Raw genomic sequence first — 27,653 nt, 5'->3', positions numbered from 1 at the left:
AGGGAAAGAGGATGTCGAGCGCTCCGGGCTGGCGCGGCGCGGCTACGACCCATCCAGGGTGGTCGGCAAAGGAAATACCGTCCGGGGTGGACGGTAATCGAAATACCGTCCACCCTGGGTCGTTACCATCCGTTGGATCGGATCTCAGCGGCCGCGATCGATCCAATCGTAGGCCCTGGCGCCACTATTCTCACGAGCATTGCCCGCGACCCGCGTCCTCCTCGCCTTGACTTGCCGCACCCGCGTTGTCGCGCCGGTCAGGCAGCCGGTCCCTTTCCGAGCCGCCGCCGCCGCCACCCTCTTCCTGGACACGCACACGGCGCCGCATGCAACGGCGGGAGACCCTCCCCTCCGCTCGCCCCCTCGGTTCAGGTTGCTTGTGGCTGCGGCAGGGACAGGAAGGCCAGGCGATGCTAATCCGCAGTGCGCCGGCGCCATCGCTTGTTTGAATGTAACCGGCCGCATGAGCAGAGGTGCTCCGCCGTGAAGATAAACTCGGTCTCAAGCTACGCATGCCACTCAAGTGGACGGGCTTCCCAATCACCAGAATCGCCGCCGTCTCATTGGGGTTCGCGAGCACGGGCACGCCGGAGAGAGGCTTGCCGCCGCTGTTCGGCACGAAATGGCGTTGAGGCCGTCCTGCGACTGCAGCCGCCGGAGGAACACTCGAGAAAGGATCTTTTGACCCAGAAAGCGGCCGCGATGCGGTGGCGCGCCGGCGGGACGCCTGCCTGCGGTACCGGGAGTGGACGGTAAATGAAATACCGTCCACCCTTTGGAGGCTATGACGACCGTTGGATCAAGCATCTGCGGCTGTTATTGATCCCCACCCACCCCGCCTCTGCGCATCCCCCATCACTGCGGCGAGATGGTGGCGCTCGCGGCGCCGGCCGGCCTCCCTCCAGTCTGCCGAGGACCTCTTCCGGGACAAAAGGCACGTCACGCAGTTGGTGGACCATGAGTATTGCAAAGTGCCTCAAACTGCTGGTTGTGATCTTCGCCTAAGAGCAAGCATTATAAGGCCAACTCAGCAGGCTAAATAGCAGGACACTTCACAAGATTCTTTGCTGGCGGAGAGAGATGGTCTAGCCGGCGTTGTGCATTTCGTCCGGCTGTCGGTGTTCTGACCCGACGGTCCGGCACCAATTAGTAAAAGTGTTGTGTGATCTCTCTTTCTGGATGGTTGATGCAAGAGGCAACACAGGAACGCACGGTTTATCCAGATTCCGGCCGTGGGGCCGTACGTCCAGCAAGGGGGTGTGCGAGGGCACTGTATTATCTTGCACCGGGGTGCCTGTAGTAGGGGGTACAAGTGAGGCGAGAAAGGGAGGGAAGCTCCCAAGTCTCTACTATATGATTGAGGCGAGTGCCAATATCGGGGCTCAGGAGAGCGAGTGTGTGTTCTGTGAGTTGTGCTGAGTGTAGTGTTCTGCCCAGATGGATAAGACAGAGACCGCCTCCCCCTTTTATAGACACAAGGAGGGGCGGTGTATATGTACGGGAGTGGGGAGAAGTCGTCATCTTCCTCGTATGGGGGGTGCGCAGTAGCCGACTACCGTAGGAAGTACACTGTGCTGCACTGGAGAGTGAAGCGCCGGGCGTGCAGTCGTCCTGTGTGTCGTCCTTGGTCCTGCGGAGATCGCACCGGCGTCCTAGCAGCTCCAGCGGGCGGCATGGTGGCTCCTGTAGAGGGTACGTCCCCCAGGCGTGGCAGGGCAGCGTTCCGAGGGTCCTGCAGGTCGGGGTCTTGATCTGGTCAAGGCTCGGGCCGCGCCCGAGGGTCGTGCCCATACCGTCCGAGGGTCCTGCAGTGAGGGAAGTATGAGGGAAGTACAAGAAATTGGCAGCACAGTGGAAGGAACAGCGCCGCGGACGTTCGCACAGTGCATCGCAGGTTCCCACAGTGGTGCCACAACGCCAGGGATGGCGGTACAGTGACCGGAGTTGGTGGATAAGACCCTGATCACAGCCACTGTGCGGAGTGGTGGCCTGATGCCGTCTGACCCGGGTGCCGCGGCGGAGTCGTGAGCATTTAATGCCTTCGTACGATAGGCGGGTGGACGGATGGCCGTTTTGCCCTTTCCGTCGAGGGGTGGCCTCGAGCGAGGCGGAGTCGATCCGCTTGCTCGAGGGTAAGGCTCGCTACCCTCGAGCGAGGCGGAGACGCGGGGTACTGTCGAGGGTCCCGACGGGGAGCCTTCGAGCGAGGCGGAGTTCGCCCCACGGGTTCGAGGGGGTTCGGATGAGCCGCACTATGCTCTTGGGCCGCGGATTGGGCTTCTTTGAGTCCTTTCCTTTCCTTCGGATCGAAGGGAGGCTGTAGGACTTCGCGGGCCCGATTGTCTGGCATGTGTTTTTGCGTTTTAAGGGTGATTTAGTCCCCTGGTTAGGGTGCCCCTAATCATGGTACCCGACACCGGCTGAAACACAGGGACCGACAAAGGAAGCTTTCTCCCAGCCAATTGATGCACATGCACCCACCTTTTTCTTACTTCATGTGATCCTCCGTCATTGCTATCTTTGTTTCCTATTCTTACTCCTTATTTGAAGAGTGGTCACAAAGATATAAATCATAAAAGATCGTATGCATATTCTTCCTCTTAGCCAATCTAGTAGCCAAACCATTATATGAGCTAGCTATATTACTGGCTTTATATGACATGGCACTTGCATTTAGCTAGCAGATAGCTAAATTATTAGCCTTGCTCTAACCGTCTGAACCATAAACAATGTCTAGTCGGCACGCAGTCATGCTGAACTTTTATTTTATTTTTAAAACGAACCCTTCCGATTATATTAAAAAAAAACTAACGTCCAGTCATGCTGAACTTTCTTGATGCTTCAGCAATGTGTTGGACCGGCAGCGAGCAACTGAACTCGTTTTAGCTTCAGAGTTTACGGTCGCGTGCAGTATTGCAGTGCAATTACCACTTCTTTGGCTGGTACAAGTACAATACTGCTTGCTTCAGTACTGATGAGATGCACCTTCAGTACTGAACCCAAATATCTAAGAATTACAGATGCTATGAGATCGTGACTTCAAACACGATAGAGAATCGATCAACAAATACATAGAACAAATTGAATTATCGCTATTTCCACATCCACTGGCATCTGTGGACTGTGGTTCATGTCGCCGTAGACCTGGGCATGGGTCACCCGACCCGAACAACCCGACCCAACCCGCCCGAAAAAAACCCGACCCGACCCGACCCGACCCGAGCTACGTGGCGGGTGGGCGCGGGCCGTATTTTTTAACCCGCAACAATCAACGGGCCGGGCACGGGCCGTGATTTTTGACCCAAAACCCGACCCAACCCGAAAAACCCGACCCAAAGGCCAAAAAACCCGACCCAACCCGAAAAAAACCCGACCCGACACGCCCGCGCAGGGTGCACGGGCCAACCCGACCCGACCCGGTGATAGGTACGGGTCGGGCGCGGGCCGTCCTATGCGACCCGTGACCCGACCTTGACCCGACCCGAACCCGACCCGACGTTTGCCCAGGTCTATGTCGCCGTGACAACTTTAACTTGCCTCGGAATGCATAAATTTCTAAGAATTTAATTGCCATTAAACATGCAGAACAATCTGTTCCAATACAAATCAAAGTGTAGAGCTTATAATCAAAACATATTCCCGTAAATTAAAGCTACGGTACAAGCACATGTGCTTCTGAATGGCACTATACAGATCAAAATTTTGCCCTGGCACGGCCGGCCAGCTAAACACAAAGCTTCATCGCCCTATCACCTCGACACCTCTTATTTGTTCTTTTTGTGCTTCATCTTCCCCGTCCGCTTAGCAGCGAGTGCGGCACTAGCGCTCTTCCCTTCAAGCTTCTTGGTGACCTTCATGACACTGGCCATACCCTTGCGCGCAGACGCCTTGCGGTCCGACCTGCGGTTCAGCAGTTTACGATCCAGTGGCCAGTATGCGTAAGGTTCCATCTTGTCTTTCTTCTTCAGATCACCACCAGCCTTCTTGCTGGTGTACTCATGGCCAGTGTAGGCCCAGCCAGAGCTTGTCTTCCTCTTCTTAACGGACTGGCTTCTGACAGAGCTCTTTCCATCAGCGTCATCGTCGTCACGAGAGACAGGCTTCTTTTTACGCTTCTCCCGCTCTTCTCGCACAATTATACGGCCTTCAGGATCCACCTCAAAGTCATCTTCGTCATCATCAGGTGCGGTCCTCTTTCTCCCAGATTTGAGGGCTAACCGCACTGTTTTCTGGTCAAGTAAATCTAAGGGTTCACCAGTTGATTGGTCAATGGACTTCTCCAATAAGCTCTTATCTGCTTGGCGCCTCCGACTCGACCTAGACACATTCAACGAAAGAATATTACATCAGTTTAGAACCAGAACTTACACACATGCCACTACCATCTCACATACCGTGTTGAAGCTTTTGATCCAGCACGAGAAGTAACAGTATGCTGGGTAGAGAAGGGACCATCAGACTCATCATCATCACTTCCAAAATCCGAAAACATCTGTGTGTGATTCCATCTACTTTGCCTGTAGGAAACAAGGACCAGACACTTGAGCAAACAGAAGCTGTGGGTATCATATGTTCAAAATTAGATCAAATAACAATATAAATTGATTTTGTCAATCCCAGAGCTACCAATAAAATTCTGGTTTCCAGAGCTTAAGAAAACTGACGGCACAGTTCCATCAACTGAATAAGGCACTACCACCCATAATACCTTGTAGCTCCTGAGGCCATAGACATTGCATCACCATCCTCAGAAGATTTGGCCTTCCGCATTTTTCGCTCATTAATCTGAAATATAATGTGTACTCAATAAGTCAATAGTAAGAGAGAAGAGGGCAGGAGAAAGAAGTGTTCCTCCTTTCTAGCTTGAAAAACAGTGCAGCATAAAACAATAGGTTACCTTCCTGATATTGGTGAGCAATTTCATATTCTCTTCGGGCATCACAGCCTTCACAGCATCTAAACCACATTTCTTTACAAGAATTTCTATGAGTGACTTGACCTAACAACAGGGATTTTCGGTCAATAGCAAGCTCCAAGAGGGGGGGGGGGGTTGCATGTTTCTCTCCTCGAGATTCTTGTAGCAACAGATACCTTTGCTTTGAAGGAATTCTTTGTGTCACTTTGCCAGCTCAACAAACCCTCGACAACTCCCTTCAAGTGCTCATGCAACATGTCAGCTTTAGATTTAGCCACTAGAGCTTTGACAAAACCTAAGTTTGCCTGACCACGATATTGATGCCAGTGTAAGAGCTAAAAAAGTTATAAAATGGTCAAAGGGTAAAGAAAATAGAATTGTCTTGTTCCCTTTACTTTGACAATTTCCCGGTTGTTCCTCTGCATAAGCAAGAAAGTCTGAGGGAGGAGCTTGTACGCGATTCCAATAAGCTCTGAGAACTCATAAGTTAGCCGAGCTAATCCAGTAACGACAGCACTAATGGCATATGGAGTTTGACCAGACACCAGACCGCCAGCAATCTAAATATAATATCCAGCAGAGGTAAACCAAATTATAAATGTGTCTTATGTATATGAACATAACATAGCAAAGTGATCTCAATCCATGGAAGAACTAATCAATTTAATGATTGCTGAGGAAATTCGCCTATGAGTGGCTATCATAATTGAAATATTAGTACCATGCCAAAAAACTGGTGTAAGCTGTCCTTCCTCCCATCATTTCCAGCATCTTCACATGCACGAGCAATTTCAATAAGCAAGTCATAAGCTCTGTTCCTGGTTTTCTTATTTGCCTGTCAATAAACATCAGCAAATAACAGTTAATCACATGGCTTTTTATTGCATAACACAAATGTAGTTGAAGAAGCTTTCCCATCACAACAAATGAGTAGTTTGCTTGAGGAACCAATGCTAGGCTTCATGATTACATACTGACATTTTTTTCTCAAAAAGGTGTTAAGCAAACTAATAATTCAGCTCTACCATTCTGAAAAAGGAAGGACAGTTTTAGTGTTTACGATACAGCAAAAGGCTAAGAGAGTAATAGTACAACTGTACAAGTGTAGAATTCATTTAACATGAATAATGCACAGCAAAATGCTCAGCTGGCAAGCATCCTAATTAGCCATATAATTGAGAAATTTTGCAAAACCAAATGAAAGTTTAGTTACCTCTTTCAATGCAAGAAGTATTTCAGTGATGAAAGAACTAATAATGTCCCTCTTTCTAACCATAGATGAATCCTGCAGATAGACAAGTGCGTAGTTCTTGTTACTGCTCTCACGGGTCAGCATGCATATTTGTCAAGAAAAACAGAACAGAGTTTTTAGTTTTTGCCAACCTTCAAAATGTAAACAATAAGGTGATAGAGGCATTCAAGCCTGTAGCGTTTAGAGGGAAATTGACAAGGCATCGATGAAATCATCAATTCTAACAGGACATCCAAATTCTTCTCAACAAATTCAGCATCCTGAAACAATCAACATTCAATTAAAAATGGAACTATACTTTTGTCAAGTGCAATAATTTATATGAAAAACTGAAAGCATTACAGACCTTAAGGAGCATTGAAAGGACCTTGTATGCTCTCTTTTGAATCAAAGCATCACTGTCCTAGAAACGGAAAATTATCAGGCAAAGTGAAATTAGATTCTTGGTTACATGGAAAGAACAACGATAATTTACATTAAACCATATTATGTACCTTAATTGCAGGTTTCACATAACTGAATAGTACATTGATAGACTTGGCAGCCAAACCAGGCATCAATGAAGCTGCAAAATCCAACAGTAGTGCCCTGTAATCAAATCAACATTCAAGCTCAACATCAGATTTCAGCCGGAATCTATCTATAAACAGACAAGAAATGGCAAGAACGTAAACTCGTGCAAACCTTGTCATGCTATTTGTGTTGGAGTTGGTTTCAATTTGCATCAAACTATCATTCACTGGCTCTGCATTAACAGCTTTTGTGGCATCCAACAATTTTCTTATCGAATCAAGGAAGAACTTGCCAACAACATCTTTGTCTGATACGGATGCTATCTCACTTATCGCAGGCTACAGGTTCAATCAAGAGGGGGCAAATATGCAAATTAAGTACTTTGAAATAACATAACTGAAATGCAATCAGCAAATAACTGAACTAAGAGATTCACACAATGAGAATTGAAATTTCAGTCCATAAAACAGCAGATGATAGTTTGGTTCCAGAAAAGAGTAGTTACAACTCATGCAAAGTTAGATTTCACTCTTCATATGCAACTTCAGAAGCCAAAACTGTTTTGGATCAATTGTCCTTGTATTCCTCCAAACCCTAGATAGGGTGGGTAATGTAGTAGCTATTACATGGGCCTCTAGATGGGCCAAATCTATACACACCAACACCCCCCGCAGTCTGAACTACCGGCGCAGCGGAGTTCAAGACTGGAGAACAAAGAAAGCACACACAGGTACAACACCCCACCGCAGCCACAACTAGCCACTGGCTACGTTGAGACTGGAGCGAAACTCCAAAAAGGTCGAGGAGGGTAGGCCCTTGGTGAAGATGTCGGCAAACTGGGAGGCGGTCGGGACATGGAGTACCCGAACATCGCCGATGGCGACCCTGTCGCACACGAAGTGCAAGTCGATCTCCACATGCTTCGTCCGCTGATGCTGAACGGGGTTGGTGGAGAGATACACGGCGCTGAAGTTGTCGCAGTAGACGAGCGTGCTCTTGGCGAGCGGGCTGTGGAGCTCCGCCAAGAGCTGTCGTAGCCAGGACGCCTCCGCCACGCCGTTAGCGACAGCCCGGTACTCCGCCTCGGCACTGGAGCGGGAGACAACCGGCTGCCGCTTGGACGACCAGGAGACGAGGTTGCCGCCCAGGAAGACGGCGTAGCCGGAAGTGGAGCGGCGAGTGTCCGGACAGCCAGCCCAGTCAGCGTCGGTGTAGACAACCAGCTCAGCAGAGGACGAGCGGTGAAGGACCAGGCCGAGGTCCACAGTGCCACGGACGTAGCGGAGGAGACGCTTCAGCGCAGCAAGGTGTGACTCCCGGGGATCATGCATATGGAGACAGACCTGCTGAACAACGTAGGTGAGATCCGGCCTGGTGAAGGTGAGGTACTGCAAGGCACCGGCCAGACTCCGGTAGGCAGTAGGATCAGCCACAGGATCACCCAGATCAGCAGACAGCTTCGCTTGAGTGTCGACAGTTGTGGAGCAGGGTTTGCAATCAGTCATCCCAGCCCGCTCTATAATATCAAGTGCGTACTGCCGCTGGTGAAGGAGGAGACCAGACGGGCGAGGCTCAACAGTGACGCCCAAGAAGTGGTGGAGCTGACCAAGATCCTTCATAGCAAACTCCTACTGTAGAGAGGAGATAATACGCTGAAGCAACTGCTGACTGGAGGCTGTGAGCACAATATCATCGACATAGAGCAGCAGATAGGCAGTCTCACCCCCACGGCAGTAGATGAAGAGAGACGTGTCAGAGTTGGCCTCGGTGAACCCCAATGTCAGCAAGAACGTGGCGAACCGAGAATACTAAGCCCGAGGAGCCTGCTTCAGACCATAAAGAGACTTGTTGAACTAACAGACCATGTCCGGACGACTGGAGTCCACAAATCCCGCTGGCTGAGAGCAGTAGACAGTCTCTGACAGAATGCCATGAAGAAACGCATTCTTCACATCCAGCTGGTGCACAGGCCAAGAGCAAGAGAGCGCAAGCGAGAGGACCGTGTGCACCGTAGCGGGCTTCACCACTGGACTGAAGGTCTTATCATAGTCCACACCAGGCCACTGGGTGAAACCCCGGAGAACCCAGCGAGCCTTGTAGCGCTCCAGAGTGTCATCAGCCCGACACTTGTGCGTCCAGATCCACTTGCCGGTGACCACATTGCAACCAGACGGACGCGGCACGAGGTCCCACGTCTGGTTGGCAAGAAGAGCCGCGTACACCTCTTCCATCGCACGACGCCAGTGAGGATCCACCAAGGCGTCGCAGACAGAGGAGGGTACCGGGGAGACCCGCGGCTCCTCCTCGGATGCGTAGAGAGTCGCGGCCTGAGACGCCATCCGCCGAGTCACCATGGGATGGATATGTCGAGGATCCCGATGGACGACTGGCGGGTGGTACACCTCCGGCTTGACTCGAGAGCGAACCGGCGGAGGAGGCGGCGGCGACGGCTCCGGTGTAGGCGTCGTAGGAGCCTCCGGAGCCAGAGGCGGCGCCGGTGTCGGCGCCGACTAACGCCGGTACACCTGCACCGGCTGAGCGTACCGCGGCGGTGCAGGAGAAGGCACCGGGGCCGCGCGTGGCATAGCAGGAGACCCCGGGGCCGCGCACGGCACGATAGGACGTCCTGGGGCCGCACGTGGCGCGACAGCGGGCACCGGGGCCGCGTGTGGCGAGACTGCAGGCACCAAGGCCGCGCATAGCGCGACAGCGGGCACCGGGGCCGCACGTGGCGCAGCAGGAATCACCGGAAGCGGTGTCAGTGTGCCGGGAAAACCTGTAGGGAAATGACAGACAGGTAAAGGTGGCTGAACCACCGAGTCAGTCGGAAACAGAGACTCCAACTCGGGGTCAGAAGAAGGTGTGGAGGAGGTGGAGTAGGGGAAATCCGACTCGTCAAACACGACGTGTTGGGAGATCAAGACGCGGCGAGAGGTGAGGTCAAAACATCGGTACCCCTTGTGGTCAGGGGAGTAACCAAGGAACACACAACGAGTCGAGCAGGGCGCCAGCTTGTGAGGAGCAGTGGCGGAGATGTTAGGGTAACATGCACACCCGAAGACCCGAAGGTGTTCGTAGCGAGGAGGGGTACCAAAGAGAGCGTGGTGTGGAGTGGGAGCAGGAGAAGCAGTGGACGGAAGGCGGTTAAGCAAGTAGGTGGCGGTGTGGAGGCTCTCAGCCCAGAAGCGCGGGGGCAGAGAGGCCTGGATCAGAAGGGTGCGCATGACGTCGTTCGTCGTGCGAATCATCCGCTCAGCCTTGCCGTTCTGATGAGAGGTATACGGACAAGCCATGCGCAGCTGAACACCCCGAGAGAGGAAGAAAGAGCGGGAGGTGAAGTTGTCGAACTCACGCCCGTTGTCACACTGGACGACCCTAATGATGAGGCCGAACTAAGTGGACACCCAGGCAAAGAAGTGGAGGGTGAGAAAGGTCTCAGACTTGGCGCGCAAAGGAAAAGTCCAAGAGTAATGAGAAAAATCATCAACCACCACCAGATAGTATTTATATCCAGAAATGCTGGGTACAGGGGAAGTCCACAGTTCACAATGAACAAGATCAAAAGTATGTGTCGCATGCGAAGACGAAGAAGAAAAAGGAAGTCTAACATGACGACCAAGCTGGCACGCATGACAAAGGTGCTCAGCCGGAGCCCTAGTACAAGAAACATCAGTACTACGACTAAACCGAGCCAAAACGTCGCGGCCGGGGTGACCAAGCCAGCAGTGCCAGGTGGTGGAAGACGACGTCGTGGCAAAAGCAGCAAACGAAGAGGAAGTCGAAGGCGAGGTAGCAGAAGCAGGAAGACGAAGGGTGTAAAGGGGCCCCGAGCTGTCACATCGGAGGAGCGAATGCCGGGAAGCCGAATCCTTCACAGTAAAACCAGAGGAGTCAAATTCGATGGAACAAGAATTGTCAGAAGTAAACTGGCGAATGGAAAGAAGATTATGAATCGTCTGAGGAGCAACAAGAACATTAGGAAGGCGGAAAGAACCAGGAGCAGAACCCACGGCGGTGACGGGAAGACAGGACCCATCACCCACCATGATGGAAGACGGACAAGAGGGGTGTGGGGGTCGGACAGAAGAGAGGATACCGGCGTCTGGGGTGGTGTGGAAGGAGGCACCCGAGTCGGCGATCCACTCAGTGCTGAGCGGTGGAGTCAGCCCCATGGTGCTGAAGGACTGCGCCAGCCCGACCTGTTCCCACCCCCCAGGCCAGGTGGGTGGCTGGCTGGGCTGAGCTGGTGGAGTCTAGGACGGCGCGAACAGAGGGGCAGCACCGGTGAACATAGCCGCCGGCTGCTGTGGGCGAGAGACCTCTCCCTGACCCTGGAACGGCCACATCGAGATGCGCCCTGACCATGGGTTGCTGAAGGATGGTCAGAGCGTACCTCCAGGGGCAGGGGCAGGAGCGGGGCCCCTAGTAGAGCCACCACCGGTATCAGTAGCACCAGAAGCAGGGCCACCACCACCACGTCCCCCCCCCCCCCGCGCCGACGACGTCCAGCACGACCCCCCCCCCCCCCGACCCCTGGTCTGGCCGGTGGGAGGAGCACCGAGGGAGGTGGCTAGCGAGGCGGAGGAAGCTGGTGGAGTAGCCACGAGCGCGGAGGGGGATGAGGAGGACGAGCCGGTCGCGGGACTCCTGGTGATCTCCTCGAGAACGAGGTCGTCCCGGACCTGCAGGAAGGAGGGGAAGGGCTTCTGACGCTTGATCCATGTCCACATGTGGTCGTAGGTGGAGTTGAGACCCCGCAAGACATTGAGCACCAAGATCCGGTCGGGCACCGGGCACCCGAGGTCGTGAAGAGCATCGGCCATGCCCTTCATCCTCCTGCAGAACTCCCCAACGGAGAGGTCCCCCTGCTCGAAGGTGCGGAAGGTGGCGCCGAGCTGGAGAGCGCGGGACTCGGCGTTGCCGAGGAACTGCCCCGTGAGCGCCAGCCAGGCCTCTCGCACGGTGCCGCCGTGAGTCCTGACGATGTCCTGCAGATCTAGGGAGATGGTCCCAAAGATCCAGGACAAGGCGACGCTGTCGAGGCGCAGCCACACCACGTCCCGCGCCTCGACCGGCGTGTCGAGGAGGACGTGGTCGTCGAGGGCGTAGCGGCGGAGGGCGAGGAGAACCTGGTCCCGCCAGCGCCCGTAGGAGGACGTAGGGTCGAGGAGGACGGAGACCAGGGTCTTGATGTTTTGGACGCCGACGGCCTGAAGGTGGAGCTGGGCGACCATGGGATCGGTCGGGGCGGGGCGGGGTTCAGAACCCGAGGGCGAAGCCTGGTGGGAAGAAGAGGCGGCGTGCTCGACGAAGGGGACGGCGGGCCGCTGGCCGGTGCGGAGGAAGTAGTGCTCCGCCTCAGCGACCCGGCGAGCAAGAGCATCGCCCGCGGAGCGCTCGCGTTCCCAAGCGAGGGCAGCCGCACGGACCCGCTCCTGAGCCGCCGCGGCCTCGGACTTGGCGGCGAGGAGGGCCGCGGCGAGAGCAGCGTCGGCCGGAGCAGCTCCGGTGACGAGGGGCTGCGTACTGCGGAAGGAGGCGGCGGCGAACGGCGCGTCCAATGGGATGCATGCCTAGTCCGCACCAAGGAGGAGCGAAGGCCGCGCCGTCCGCGCCCGTGCCCATGGCTGCGGCGGCGGCGGCACTCCCCGCGCCCGCGCCAGCTGCCAGGGCCGCAGCGGCGGCGGCGGCGGCGCTCGCCACGCCGCGCCCCCCGCAGCCAGGACGGGCGGATCCGCGCCCAAGGAGGCCGGATCCGGCGCGTCGGCGGGTGGGGCGGCGTGTCGAGCTCCGTGACGGCGACGAGGGCGGCGGCGGCGGCTGCGGGCGCCCAGGGGGGGCGGGCCAAGGAGCTGGCGGCCAGGCACACAGAACAGAGGAGGAGATGGCGCCGGGAGCAGAGGAGAGGGGTGGCGGCGGCGGCGGGTGGGCCCGGCGGCGGGCCTGGCGGCTAGAGGGAGGGAGGGAAGGGAGGGAGAGAGAAGAGAAGGCTAGATACCATGTTTTGGATCAATTTTCCTCGTATTCCTCCAAACCCTAGATAGGGTGGGTAATGTAGTAGCTATTACATGGGCCTCTAGATGGGCCAAATCTATACACACCAACAAAAAGAAAGAATTCCAAATAATACAGGTGCTTAAAGTTTCTTCAGCCAGTAAAATGGTATCATGAGCACAGAAATATGACCAATATTTCATTGGGTAGCTAAGTCTTTTCAAAAGAACAAGCGAAATCAGAAGAGAGCAGACCAAATAGCACACAGCAATAATATACCTGCAATAATCCAATAGCATCCTTTGAAGATGTCAAGAATATAGAACAAAGTACATCCAAAAGCTTTGATGAATAATCGCGTATCGCTTTCAAGTTCTCCTCTGCCAAATTCTTAGTGTAACGTTCCTTGGCTCTTATTTCAGATTTGCTTAGTTCATCCACAGAAAGAATATCTTCTTCTCTAGAAACTAACAAAGCTTCTTTGTTTTGTTTAATCAAAACCTACAGAGACCACAAGTTAAAAAAATATAGAAGAAATTACAAAGGCAAAACAGTTACTGTAACACAAAGGAGCCTATGTGGAGCACCTGAATACTGGAGCAAACAATCCCACGCAATTCAGGCTGGTTTTGGAGAGTATCGCATAAAACGCTTTGTAGAACTCTAAAGTTGCTTGAAGTATCACATGGATAGTTGCAACAAGATGGCAACAAAGACCACAAAGAATACACGTAACCTTCAGCTCTCTTGGCGGAGAAAAGCTTGTCGTCCTTCAAGAGCTGTTCAGATGATGTTTTCTTAATATAGTAAGAGTGCAGTTCAAGATAGAAGTATTTTGTAAAACGCACAGAATTTTCAATGAACGCTAATACCTTAGTAATGCTTTTCTCTATGACTTTAACAAAACCCAGAACATCTTTGAAGAAAAATTGTAAACTGGCACCAACAATATGCTTCTCTAGAATAGGGAGAATCCATTCATTTTCATCACATAATGACCGAATCTGAAGAATTTCAAGAACATTCTTTGGCCCCATAGCAGCAACCGCTGAACCAATACATGCATTGAGCTGCAGAATAAAAGTAAATGGATGTGAACCAGGTTAAGCAATCATACAGAGACCAAACAAAATTCTAGCGGAACAAAGGCATGCAAGTGCACAGCACTATCTATCATCTATTTTCTTAGCAAGATCTTAAGCAGCATAAGATAGCATGAATTAGGCAAAAGCATGAGTTATAAAGTAACTCTAGTGCATAGCAGACATGATTGCCCCAAGCAACGTCTGTGGCAACTGACAAGGCAGATAAGCAAGCAGGATTGAAGTCTCTGTGTAGCTATACACTGAACACTTATACAAGAAAAATATACCTGCTTCCGGAAAGAGAAGTCATCATCTGTCATGTTTTGCATATCTGCCAGGTTCTTTAGTGCTTCAGGCAATAGGTCAGCTGAAAACTCTCCTGTTTTTTTATGTTAGGCATCAGCTCAGAAACTCATAACCCTTAAAAACATGCACATAACTAAGTGTAAAAATACAATAATTCAATTTGTCAAAAAAGGTGGACACAAACATTCAATTGATTTTGCAAGTAACAGTGCAAAGGCCAACGACAGTGGAATTTACAAAAAAACATGATGCCTTTGTGACAGATAAGACTAGGAACTTCAAATCATCAATATCGCTAAGATATCAATATCGAAGATGATCATCTATGATTCCCATCATAACAGTCTCAATAATGTGATGCGGTCTAAAGCATATTAACCAATCAATATAAATGTGGGAGATATGCTAAGGCAATGAAATACATACCTAACTTGTCAAATGTCACTGAGATTAAATGAAATGATTTGTCCCAAACGTCACTATAGCGGACATCTAGCAAACCTTCTAGGATAGCACATATCTTCTCTATGACTGTGGGATCTGACTTTAACCCTTGACGTCTAGCCTTGATCTGAGCAATGCCCTGAGACACCATGGTTTCGTCGATGCAGTTATCTATTAAACCTCTAAAAGCCTCCACTGATGAAAACCTTGCCTCTTCGAATTCACTTGACAATATATCTGGCAGGCAATTATGAAAGATAAAGGTATGTCCACGGTAATGCTATGTAAGAATCATAGACCAATTAAGAAATGGTAAAGTTTATGAGAAGAGCTACCTCCAAGTGAAGTAAATATCAATGGAAGCTTTACAACGCATATGTTCTTATTTTGATTGTAAATTTTCTTAGTACCAACATGTAAAAGCCGCGCAATTGAAGCCATTTCATCTCCTGATTTCCTTCCTGAAGACATTGACAGCCCTAAAGAGCACATAACGTCCAATAACACATCAGATTTGAGCTGCAGGGCTGGACTCTCACCAACGGCATTCAGAATCTCCAATATACTCCTTGTCAAAATTGGTTGCTGTAGATCTAACAATGCTTTAAAATATTTTAAGATGGTATTGGAAGGCTTCGATGCCATAAGGGAAAGGTAGCATTTCAGTCCATTCAAAATATACAGGACCTCCTTAGCCCCCTTAGGTCCTTCTGCTACACCTGTATTCCCTGCACTGGACCCTCCAGCAAGAAGCAGAAACCGTTCAAAGCATCTTGTTATTCCTTCACTTGCCGGAACCAAAATTGCTTGTCTTTGAAAACTTTGGAGAACATCTCTCAAGCATGAATGAGCTTGCTTTCTCACCTATAACCCATCAAAGTAAGCTATGATTTACTCTCTCAATAATTAATATACTTGAGTTATGAAATATACTTATTCATAGTCATTTGCTAGATATTATAAAAGTGTGAAGTACCAAACTTCTACTAGAATTGAATGAGATTTTCAAGAACTAGTGGAGATGTACGTGCCACATGCACGTATTTAATTTTCCTTCCATCAAGCAGTGATGTCATTTATTTTCCTTCCAAAAATAATACACATCTTTCTTTTCCTACCATAAAACAATGATATCAATTATTATCCTTCCAAAACAAATAATGACGTGAATTATGGGCATGTGCAAAGGAAAGTAAAGTGTTTGCCAAAGGAAAGTAATACGCGGGTACTAGAGGTGGGTATAGGAAATTGCTAGCGTAAAAAGTATTAGCTTTTCGGTAGAAACATTTTCCTTCTATCAAAAAATGGGTCTCCACCCTCTTTCGTCAAACCTTTTGGCCTGACAAGTGGGACCTTCGTGAGGGGTACTGCGGGCCTAATTTTGGATTTGCACCTGTAAACGTAAAACGCAGGGCCACAACAAGACTTTTTTACAAACTAATCAAACTGAATTTCCTACAGCCATGTTACACAAGCAGCAGCAATGGAACAGGCCAGTGAGGAATGTCAATTTGTATCATGGAACAGAACTATTTTTTTTAGAGCGCTTCGCTTTACCTTCGGCCGGTGATCAGTGGCAAGCCTTAGAATGACTGTATAGAGAGGTTCTACTGCCTCCCAGTTCGCCCTGTCCCCCGCAGATATCAAATGCGCCAGGCACCTCAACCCCGCTCTCACGCCTGAGTCGGGCGTCGAAGGGAACTCGAGCACGCGCACCACGTCTTCCGCGACCTCACGCCCACGGGCGCGCACCACCGCGGTCGGGAGGGCCGGAAGCACCGCGGAGAGGAACGCGAGGAGCGCGCCGGCGACGTGGCGGTCGGCGCCCCCAGCCCCCGCGCGCGCCAGCGGGGCGAGCGCCGTGGCGGCCGCGGCGAAGTACGCGACCGGCGTTGGTTCGACGCCCCGGTCCCTGACGGCCTGCGCCATGGCGGCGGCGGTGGCGCAGAGGTGCTGGAAGTCCTCCCGCGGCGAGCCGCCGAGGCGCTCCAGGATGGCCGCGGCGAGATCGGCCTCTCCGTCCAGCAAGGAGAGGTCATCGTCGCCGGCGGTGGTGCGCGGGGTCTGAGGGAGCTCAGCCATGTCGACGTCGGCCATGGCGGGCGGGCGGGTGTGTGGGGAGCCGCACGCGCGCCAGCCGAATGCACTGGGAGTTCGGAAGCCGACGCGCTAGGGTTTTGCGGGAGTTAGGAGACGGGTAGGATCTCCCAATGCCTAGAATTGGGCTGGACTTGGGCCTGGTATTTTGTATTAGGTGGGCTGGAGGAAAATTTATGGGAGCTTCTACGAAGTGCGAAAAGAAGAGAATGGGCCGCCCATTCAAGAGCGAACCCGAAGTGAACACCCCTCAAAGAAAAAACAGCGAAGTGAACCACCCACACTGCATGAATAAAAAAAAAAACACTCACACTGCAAGTCTGCAATTTCTTTCTATATAACAATCAGCCGGAGTTGAGGAATCGGTTAAGAGAGATCTTAAAAATTAGGATATCTCTGAGGAGTTAGCTTTGGATATGAGTAGGGATGAAAGCGGGAACGGGAAAATCCCGTACCGACCGACACCGTATATCGTATAAACCGATCGTATTCCGTTTTTGTAGGAAAAATAGGAAACGGGAAAGTTCCCGGGAAATCCGGTTAGGAACAGGAACGAAATCGGGAAGGAGGTTTTCCCGCCCAAATTCGCGGATCCCGTATAGAACCGGGAAAAATCCCGCAGGAATTCCTGTTTTTTGGGCTCCCCATCCTCCATTTTGGCCCAACGTCAAATTTTCAGCCCAGCCCACCACCACTGCCCCCCTCCCACCCCGCCCCTGCCCCCCTCCCTCCCAATCTGCTGCGCGCGGCGCGCGCCCGCGCCTGGCCGCCCCCAAAAGGCCAAAACCTAACCCTAAGCCGCACGCCCGGCCGCCCGCACCGCACCCTCCAATCCAAATCGGCCGCCGCCCGCCGCCAATCTCTCTCACCCTCTCACTCTCTGGCCGCCACATGAGCGCCGTCGCCCCTCAGATCTACGCCCCTCTCCTCAAGCTCGCTCCTCTCTCCCTCCCCCCTAAGATCTGCGCGCAGCTCCCCAAAGCAAGGCGGTGGCGTCCTGCTCCCGGCGCTCGAGTGCTCCACTGCCTGTCCTCCGGTTCAGCGTCGCTTTGTTCCTCACATGTCTCGGCACATTCAAGGTCGGTCTCCTTGCTGCCGGCCGCGGGCCGCTTGACCCGGCCTCCCCCGCGCTCCACTTCGTCCTCGCTGTAGCCCTCCACATCAAGCTCACAAGCGCCGAGGCCCGGTCTCCCAGAGCAGCGCCGGCGGTCGCCACGCAGTCCAAGGTCGAGCAGGCGGAATCAGTCTCTGCCTCACGAGTGGGCGACTTGGCGCCGCCGCCGACCGGCGAGGGCCCCAGCCCGGCAGCCCCAGGCCAGGCGCCGGCCCGTCCCCTGTCTGGCCGCCGCCGACCACCGCCCGTCCTTCCTCACCCTCAGGTCCGCCGCCGCCGCTGAGGATGTCGCGAGCAGGAGGTCCTACTGCTTCTGGTGGTGCCTCATCGGCATCCAAGCGCCGGCTCATCCTAGAGCCACAGCCACCACTGCCACCGGTGGTGGTGCACAGCGCCACTCTTCCTCCACCTTCGACAACAGGTACATGTGTATGCATGTGAAATTTGAAAGTTCTCAGTTCTTAGTTGATCCATTGATGAATGATGGATAGTTTTTTGTGGTGCTGCTGGTAGATGAGTAGAGTAGATCCTACCGCATTTGATTAGTTTAGTAACTAGAAATTTGTGGCGCGGCTTTGCCGCGCCCTTTTTGCTCTTGCCAATGTTATTACTAGTTATATGGCTTTATGCACACTAATTAGACTCGAATTGTTTGCCAATTAAATTACAGCAGATGCTGTTACAGTGCCGGACATCAATAAACATGGTGTTGACGTCAAGCACCTTTTATTTCTTAGATTCAGCTAGTAGGCGAACAAACGATAGTTATCCATGCATGGGTGCTAGCGCTATCTTGTTTATTTTGTCAACTGAGCTAGTAATGTAGTATGCATTCGAGATCAGCTTGGCAATATAAGGAAGAGAGAAGTCACATGAGAAGAGAGTCAGTTGATTTTGTATTTGAGTAGTTCATAGTTCAGTACTGAATCAATGAAGCTTATTATCTAAAAATGGGTGTATGCCTTTGATTTTTTTCTCTTGTTAGGATCTAAGAGGTCAAGCTCGTCAAATGGAAGCCCAAGTCCTGTTCCTACTCAAGATCCTGGTCTCTGTATATCCAATACAACTCCTACATCTAGATCTAGCCCAGGAACAGCAACTGATGCAGCTTCCTTGCCAAGTGGGGGTGTTAGTGATGCAGCTGGTGCAGGTTCTGGTTCTTCTTTGCCAAGTGGGGGTGTCACTGGTGCTGCTGGTGGACAGGGAGAAGGAAGAGATATTACAACTGCCATCATTGTTGAAGGTGATGATCCTGCAGTCCAAGATGGAGATGGAGATGGAGACGGAGATGAACGAAGTGGAAAGAGGCAGAAGAGGTGCACGTCTGGTGTGTGGGAGCACTACACCAAGAAGGAGCTGGTCATTGAGGATAACGGGAAGACATGTGTTCAGAGGTGGGCTTACTGCAAATTCCCAAAATGCAAATTCAGGGGTAGATGTGAGAGCAATTATGGAACAACAGGGTTCTGGACTCATCTGAGGGTATCACATAGTGTAGTGAAGGGCCAGCAGCAGCTAAAAGTGGAAAAAGACATCAAAGCTGTGGTACCATACAGGTATGACGAAGAGGCAAGCTTGAGAAAGTTTTACTTGGCAATAGTCATGCATGAGTATCCATTTAATATATCTGAGCATGAGTATTTTGTTGAGTTCATCAAATCCCTGCGTCCAAGCTTTCCAATCAAATCTAGGGTTACCATTAGGAAAGAAATCATGGACATGTTCTTACAAGAGAAAGAGAAGTTGTATGCATATTTCAAATCTGTCTCTTGCCGGATTAGTACCACCATGGACATGTGGACTTCAAATCAGAACAAGTCCTACATGTGTGTCACTGTACATTATATAGATGACAATTGGTGTATGCAGAAAAGGATTGTGAACTTTGTGCATGTAGGTGGGCGTCATACTGGTGCCAAGTTGTCTGAAACATTTACTGAACTCATGGTCAAGTGGAATATTGACAAGAAATTGCTTTCTCTAACCTTGGACAATGCATCAGCAAATGAAGTAGCAGTCAAAGACATCATCTCTGATCTAAGGGCTAATGCTAGTATTTCAGCTTTGGTATGTGATGGGATATTCTTTCATGTGAGGTGTGCTTGTCACATACTAAACCTAGTTGCTAGGGATGGTTTGAGTGTAATCACATCCACAATTGAGAATATTAGACAACTAGTACTTGCTGTCAAAGGATCTCCATTGCAATGGGAGGAGCTCATGAAGCGTGCAACCGAGTGTGGACTGGATACAAACAAGGGCCTTTCACTTGATGTATCAACAAGGTGGAATTCAACCTATTTGATGCTCCGAGATGCCTTGTACTATAAAAATGCATTCATGAGGCTGAAATCATCAGATCGTCGTAGGTATGAAAAAATTACTCCATCTCCTAGTGAATGGGCTATGGCATTCAAACTTTTCCAATGCTTGAAGAAATTTTTTGATCTCACTGAACTATTGTCTGGAACACAATATCCCACTGCAAATCTATTCTATAGAGGGTTTTGTGAGATTAAGGTTTTACTAGATGAATGGTCTTTTAGTGAAGATACCACAATTTGTGCAATGGCTACTTCTATGAGTAGGAAGTTTGAAAAATATTGGAAGAAGTCATCCACCACACTTGCTGTTGCTTGTTTCCTAGATCCTAGGTATAAGAAAAGGCTTATAGAGTTCTACATGAGAAAATTCTATGGCAATGCATCTCATGTTCATGTTGATGAACTTGTTGATATCATCAAGAAACTGTACCAGTTCTATGTTACTGATGCACCCATGTCTTCGAGGCCTAAAAGCAAATCAAATGAACCTAGTGATATGGATATTGACACAGCAGACCTTTTAGTGGACAATGGAGATGAGGAACTAGAGAGCTACCTGTATGAGTCTAGTGGACCTAATGCTGATGAGATGAATGAGTTGGATAAGTATATGGCCGATCCACCTCTCAAGCTTAGTGGTCAGTTTGATATCTTGGCATGGTGGAAGAACCAGGTCGATGAGTATCCTGTTCTTTCAAGAATAGCTCATGATTTGCTGGCTGTACAAGTCTCAACCGTTGCTTCTGAATCTGCTTTTAGTGCTGGTGGACGTGTAGTTGATCCTTTCCGTAGCCGCCTTGAACCTGAAACTATTGAAGCTTTGATATGCTTGAAAGATTGGACTGCTGCACAAAGAAGAGGTTAGTTACAACATCTCATCAGTTTGCTGTACAATATGTTATCATAATCATATTTGCTGATTTATATCTTGTTTTATTTTCAGATAAGAAGGTCGGTTCCATTGTTAGTGATCTTGAAGTTATTGAAAATCTTGTTGCAAAGCTGCATCTTGAGGTAACCTTGAAGTTTATCTTTGCTACTGAAAAATTCAATCAGCATGAAACAAATGATTTTGTTAGCCAATTTGCTTCACAAATCTGTTGTCCTGTTAGTACATCTGTACATAAGCATCTGATGCTTCTTCCTCATTTTGTAGGACGACGATGTTGCGGACAGTGATGAAGAAGTGGATGGGCCAGTGAATGAGCATGATTACTATGGCATTTAGAGTTGCCGAGTTGGTCTGCTGCCCTGTGTGCCTTTTTTATATCTCAAATCTGGGCTTGAATGTATTTTGTAATTTGTTGCCTAGAACCTACTATTGTCTGTCACTATGTCTGTTGGACTTGGACTTGGATGTTGCTGCCTTGCTGGTTGCTGCTTGGGGGACATGCGGTGCTGCTGGGGTAGCTGGGCTGCTGGCCTGCTGCTATGCTGGTGCTGCAGTGGCAGTGCTGCTGCGTGCTGCCTAAACTTTTGGAAACTTTGGGATGTTGTTGTGTCTGTGTACTGTGTGCCTGTGTTGGCATGTTGCCGTGTGAATTATGTATTTGTGATTTGCTATTGTGCTTGACTTATCTGTATTGAACTGTTTGAGTGGTCATATGTATTTTCCCGTCTTGAGTTTCCGATTCCCGATCGTATTCGGTAGGTTCCCGATCGAATTATTCCGTTCCCGATATTCCGTAATACCGATTTCGTTTTCCCGTCGGGCATTCCCGTTCCCGATCCCGTTCCCGGTCCAAAAATGTGGTTGCGGGAATGGTTTAGGGATTTTCCCGACCGTTCCCGACCGTTTTCATCCCTAGATATGAGCGCTTGGACTATGACTTTTATGTCTTTTGGGTTTCATTCTAGCATACCCCAACTCGCTTGGGACAAAAGATTATGTTGTTGTATAACGATCACCCGGACTAGGCTGCTGGGGAGCGCGTCCACGATAGTAAAAATAATTTACGGCATCGGAGGGTAAATTAACGGCTCACATTCATCACATCCGTATAAGTGTAGCTGTAAATATCTAGGGAAAAGTCCAATTTTCACCCTCGAACTATCGCAAAAGTCTGATTTTCAACCTTCAACTACGAAACCGGACAACATAGGTCATTCAACTGTCAAAATCGGACAAATTTGGCTCTTTGAGTGGTTTTGCATTTTCTTAAAAAATTAAATAAATCTAATTAGATTAAAAAAATCAAAACTAATTCACTTTAAATCAGAAAAATAAGAAACTAGTAACAATTTTTTTCTAAAAATGTAACCTAACTATTATTGCTCCATTTTTTTAGCAAAGACTGTGGGGGAGATCCCCCACAGTAAAAAATATATTAAAACAACAGAGAGTTTAGAGTGTTCTTACATACAAAAATTAACTAAAAGTATCAAGCCAAAAGCAAAAGGTTGACCGCAGGTCAGCCTTGAATCTAAGAGATTGTGAGAGATCCTGCTTCTTGAAATTACATATCCACTAGTAAGTTAGCCCGTGCTAATGCTACGGGTAAAAAAAACATATGTAATATTTATGGCAAATTTAGGAACTGATATAGCAGAAACACGAACTCCAATACGCACACACAAAGCAAAAGTTCTTCATCAGAGCAAAACCTCCACTTTGAATCATATATTAAAGCATGGGGATTATATATAAATAACCACATACAATTGTTAGGGGAATGAAAATAAGTTTTAGAGAGCTGACCACTAACATCATGGCTGTAATAAAAGAACCGGTACAAACATAATTTGGGGGCTCATATAGCCCAATGATGGAAACTACCACATTATCAAAATAGACTATTGTCAATCGCAAGCTTATTCACTTGGCACTTGGCTACAGGTTGCAAAATGGAACAGGTTTACCCAATGCAGGACACATATGAAACCATGATTTATAGTACTGCTCATCAAGAGCCTGAAATCCTGCAGTGCAATTTGAGATTGTTAAGTATAAAATTTTACCAAGGAAAAAGAAGAAAGTTGTAGTACTGCTTATCAAGAGCCTGAAAGCCTACTGTAACTGGTGGCCTTGGCATGACCATTGACTTCAGAGGCAAACAAACGATCTGATTTTGGAGCCTGGTCAAATGTAATTGGTTCCTCAAATAAACTATCAGCAGCAGCCTTGCCTTCAGAGTTTGCAGGCTTCTCTAGATCTTCCAAGGGATTTGCAGATCTTCCTAGGGATGTATATGCAGAACCTGAAGCAGAGGATGTGTCTAGAACAACAAATAGGTCATCTACCATGCTAGCTGTCGATTTAGAAGTTGGAACTGGTGGCTTCATTTTGTTATGATCAGTAACGTTCCTGGAAAGTACAGTGAGCATGAGAAACTGTCATGAGCTATCACACATTGGTTTAGAAGAATTTGGAAAGTTATTGCAGCTAACTTTAAGAGAGAGGAAAGATGTCATTGATTTCACAATCTATTCATTCAATTACTGCAATAGATGTGCATACACACAAGAGAGTTGAAGGGCCAATAATGTGACATACCACAGGGAATGTGGAATTATACTTCTATTTAACAAGTCTGTAAAACTGTTTTACCATTCAAGCATTTCAATGGTTACTTAGTAAAGAAGCCTCCTCAAGTTCTCTGATCAATGAAGAACTTTCATGTGACATCACTAGGAGTTGAGCATATTAGTATTAAATCTAAAGCTACCTAGACATTATGGTTAAGCTCTTTATACTTCCCCTCCTGAACCAAACCAAAGTACTACTGAAAGCATTGGTTTTATCCAATGTTCTTATGGCGTCGCCTAGGCAACAAGGCGCTCCCCTGTTTTGGCCCTCGTAGGCGTTTTAGCCCGCCTAGGCGTCGCCTTAGCCCGCCTAGGCGGCTAGGCGGTGGTGACTCGCCACAACTCGCCTTAACGCCGTAAGAACATTGGTTTTATCCAACAAAGTGTCCTGTTAAGAACCTTAGCTAAACTTTCTTCAGATGGTATGATAGCATGGAGATACCTAGAGAGGGAAATGCTCACTTTTATAGATTGTTCAGCATGCACCTAATCCATCAAAGATTACCCAAGTTCCAATGAATTAAAATCAAGACTGTGTAACTCAAATTGCTATCCAGTTAAACAAAGTGGCTACAAGTAGGTATCAACTCACCATCCAGAAATACAATGAGCATCATTAATCACAATAAGAGATACTGGTAGCGCATACCTAAATATTAGCAGAAATTCTTGATTAAAGAATCTTCCAAGGAAAATAGCAGCATATCACAAATAGAAAGGGATTCAGTATGGTAATAAAGTCAAGCTGAGTGATTATAATCTAAAAAAACAAAAGGTATGGATAGCAAACTAGGGCCAATACTCATGCAGTTCATGATAGCATTGATTGTAGGCTCATCTATTTCATCTAGAGACAAGAAGAGAGATGAACAAACCTGCAAAAGGATCCCAGTTAGAACTTTGGACCAACACAGAAGGGGGAACAATGAACAAAACTCTGAACTTATCATTGCGAGTACAGGACCAATGCCTTCAGGAGTACAGGACTCTGAACAAAGCACAATGCCTTCAGAGTCCAAACTCACCCAAGTCCAACAGGAGTACAGGACCTAAACATAACTCAAAAAAACATTGCGAGAAATTTTGAGATAAAAGAAGGTAACTGAAAGTATTTTCATGCAGGGGAAGCACTGATATTGCAGCAAGGTAGAAGGTAACTGCATGAAGTTAGGCAGGTGTAAGGAAAGGAAAATAATTTAGCAAAAAGGTTAGACAAAAAAAACACGCTGCAAAAACATTATTCAACTAAAGAAACAAATTACATAAGGTACTGTGTGGGTAGCAGTAAAATATTTGAGTGGGTTTAGCTTCGCCTTTGCTCGATCATATAACTGTATCCGCGCCTTCTCTTATCAGCAGATCAACCTGTTCAGATAAGTGGAGCTGTCCTGGTTATCATCCATGAAAAATGGCATGACCATCCAAGAACAAAACCGTTTGAGCATAGTTGAAAAGGTTTCCAAGAGAGGACAGAGGATTCCACTTAAATGCCAACAGCAGCCCTGATTCCTCAAAGGTGCTTATCTCAGAAATCATTGTTGATCATTACCCCCAATTGGAATTTTATTTCTTCATTCTTGAGACCAAGGCAGGAAACCATGAGATTGAATTGACTTGACATATTAGTCCCACTAACATTGACACAGGTCCTAGGTTCGAATCCAGCAGGAAGTGAAGTGAAGAGCCCCTAGAGATCTAGGTCAGCAATGCAAGCCACCTTCAAAACAACCCTAGGGGTTACCTCGAAGGTTTTGCTTAGTCCAAAGAGTGGGTTAGGTGGTCTTAGATGCCACACCAATATCACTCCTCACAACAATATTTGGACCATGGCACATCTCAACATGTCATTTAAAGACTTAGAAACTCAAGGTGTCATTTAGACATGCTTCAATAAAGGAAAACGAGATCACTTGAATGCCTCAGATTTAACCCATTATCAGCACGACAGCTGCAATGCAATGTAAGCTCTCTTTCTCTCCCCCAAATGAACTTCTAAACAGCACTTTACAATGTCCGTTCAAATGAGACACCAGCTGCCGTCACTATCAGCAGTAAAAGGCATAAGCATATGCAATACTACACCATATACCGCAAATTTTAAAATACTGAAGGCGTCACTAATTATATTCATATAGCGGGATGCACTGAACGAACAAGCTTCTTACTAATTATCACAGCAAAACTCGCATGTGGAATGTGTAAGTCACTCCATCACAGTAGAAACATCAAGAAAACCACAAGAAAAATAATTGAGTTCAGCACATGGAGTTCAAAATGTACCAGTCTGGCATTACGTCTGCTGGATCGCGGAGCACCCCACCTCCTAGCTACATTTTGACACCAGCGATTACCTGTGCCGTAGAGGAATTAATTGCACAAGGTAGAGTTATTAACCGGATCGCTGGACGCTACCGCCGGCCGCTCGTACAACAATGGTTTAGAGGTCCGTGGTGCTGTCGGCCGCCGGATCACTGTGTCCGCAGCATTAGGAGGAGCGAGGTCTCTTATATGGGAGTTCGATGAGGACCACGGTCGAGCACTGAAGAGAAAGGAGGTAGGGGCGGCCGGCGGCGGCAAAAAACAGAGACAACCAAGGTTTGGAGGCCAGGGGAAGAGAAAGGAGGAGGGAAGGAGGCGCCCTGTGCCGGTTGTGGGCTGCCGCCGGCGGTGAGGATGGCCAGATCCCCGCAATGCCAGCCGAGAGAGGAGCGTCCCGACCAGATCCGGCAAGGTGGCGGCCGGATCCGGTGAAGGGGCGGCCAGATTTGGCCCTAGGCGACCACCGGCGGCAAAAAACAGTGACAACCGAGGTTTGGAAGCTGGGGGAAGAGAAAGGCGGCGGTGGCCGGAGCGCGGGGGCGAGCGAGACGTGCGCGCGTCACGGCGACTACAGCCGCAGCCCTAAGCCGACGCGCGTCACGGCTGCGCCCGGAGGCCGCACGCGTCCCGGTGGGGGCGCCCGAGCCTGCAGGTGGCGAGTCCCGGCGGCCGCGGCGGCCGAAGCCCGCTGGAGGCGAGGCGGGCAGCACTCGAGCCGCCGGCGCAAGGCGGGTTCGGCGGGAGGCGAGGCGCTGGAAGCTGCCGGTGAGGTTTGCGGGAGGCGCGCGGGAGGGAGAGCCCGCGCGTTGTTTTTTAGAACAGGGGAGTAAAATCGATTTGTTGGTCCTGGGGTTCGAACCTTGCCCGGGAGAGGGGCTGCGTGCGCGGGCTGGAGGTGGGATTGGGTGGGCACGCGTTGAAGCAGCGGATCCATAAAACATGGGCCGTCCGATCGAGTTGAAGTTTTGGTAGTAGTGTTATGAGCCATTGATTTCAATGGGGAAGCAAATCTTGGTACACTTTCTTTGGTGCACTGCTTCGTAGATCTCTCAGCGGGGGGCTTTTCTGTGGGTGGCTTTAGCGTAATTCGTTTGGTGCCTTATGGGGTAGATCTGGGCAAAGTAGGATGTCCTCTATTAAATTTTTTTTATCATTTCTCATCTTCCAGAGCTCCCATGCTGCGATCATCATTGCTTCTGTAAAAAATTCTTGCCCGTTCTCTATTCTTCCATGATACAACCTGTCTTCAATATAAATGGAATTATCCCAAGTAAAGTTTAGAGTCCTCCAGCAACGTCTTGCAAATGGACATACAAAGAATAAATGATCAATTGTTTTTGTGGCTCCTGTGTCACACATGACACAAATTTCATCTTGATGAACTGCTATATGTCTTCTAGTCAGCACTGTCTTGGTATTTAGTTATCCACCAATACCAACCAGATGAAGAATTTGATTCTCGGGGTGCAGTTGGATTTCCATATCATTCTATAGACAGGATGTGTTTCCAACAAGTTGTAAATGAGTGAATAGAACTTGTTGGAAGTGAAGATGGGGTCCCCAGGATGGAAGCCAAGTATCTCTTCCATTCTTGTCGTAAGACACGTTCTGAATAATTCCTTGAATATGTTCCAATTCATTAAGGACCTGCTGTGAGAGAGGCAAGAAGAAGATATCATCCAAAGTATTGGCTTGCATGACTTCCAAGACTGAAATTGAATCTGACTTTGCAAAGGAAGCTAATCTGGGATGGCTACTGCCAAAA

At 49.2% G+C, this 27,653-nt stretch overlaps 1 protein-coding gene and 1 long non-coding RNA gene across 3 annotated transcripts; both read right to left on the bottom strand.

Annotated features, from left to right (window-relative positions):
• Nucleotides 1–3,544: 3,544 nt before the first annotated feature.
• LOC120657392 (RRP12-like protein) lies at nucleotides 3,545–16,669 on the bottom strand. The gene is made up of 19 exons (XM_039935695.1): nucleotides 16,067–16,669; nucleotides 14,845–15,373; nucleotides 14,492–14,746; nucleotides 14,047–14,138; nucleotides 13,547–13,744; nucleotides 13,262–13,453; nucleotides 12,954–13,175; nucleotides 6,852–7,018; nucleotides 6,662–6,755; nucleotides 6,514–6,570; nucleotides 6,299–6,427; nucleotides 6,129–6,200; nucleotides 5,637–5,750; nucleotides 5,311–5,475; nucleotides 5,092–5,220; nucleotides 4,898–4,999; nucleotides 4,709–4,785; nucleotides 4,395–4,517; nucleotides 3,545–4,317 (listed from the first exon to the last, which is right to left on the bottom strand). Exons 1-19 carry the CDS (start codon nucleotides 16,604–16,606, stop codon nucleotides 3,765–3,767), a joined length of 3,810 nt encoding a protein of 1,269 aa, XP_039791629.1. The 5' UTR covers nucleotides 16,607–16,669; the 3' UTR covers nucleotides 3,545–3,764.
• Nucleotides 16,670–22,636: 5,967 nt separating this feature from the next.
• Nucleotides 22,637–26,690, bottom strand: LOC120657391. Of its 2 annotated transcripts, XR_005668151.1 has the most exons (3): nucleotides 24,162–26,689; nucleotides 23,056–23,348; nucleotides 22,637–22,963 (listed from the first exon to the last, which is right to left on the bottom strand). It is a non-coding gene; the product is annotated as an uncharacterized LOC120657391 (long non-coding RNA). The 2 variants fall into 2 exon arrangements; XR_005668150.1 differs by having other exon boundaries at nucleotides 23,056–26,690.
• Between the last annotated feature and the right edge of the window lie 963 nt (nucleotides 26,691–27,653).

Source organism: Panicum virgatum, chromosome 1N (assembly GCF_016808335.1).
Source record: "Panicum virgatum strain AP13 chromosome 1N, P.virgatum_v5, whole genome shotgun sequence".
Taxonomy (NCBI): Eukaryota; Viridiplantae; Streptophyta; class Magnoliopsida; order Poales; family Poaceae; genus Panicum; species Panicum virgatum.
Note: the sequence above shows the minus strand (reverse complement) of the source record. Positions and strands in the feature narration are given on the sequence as shown.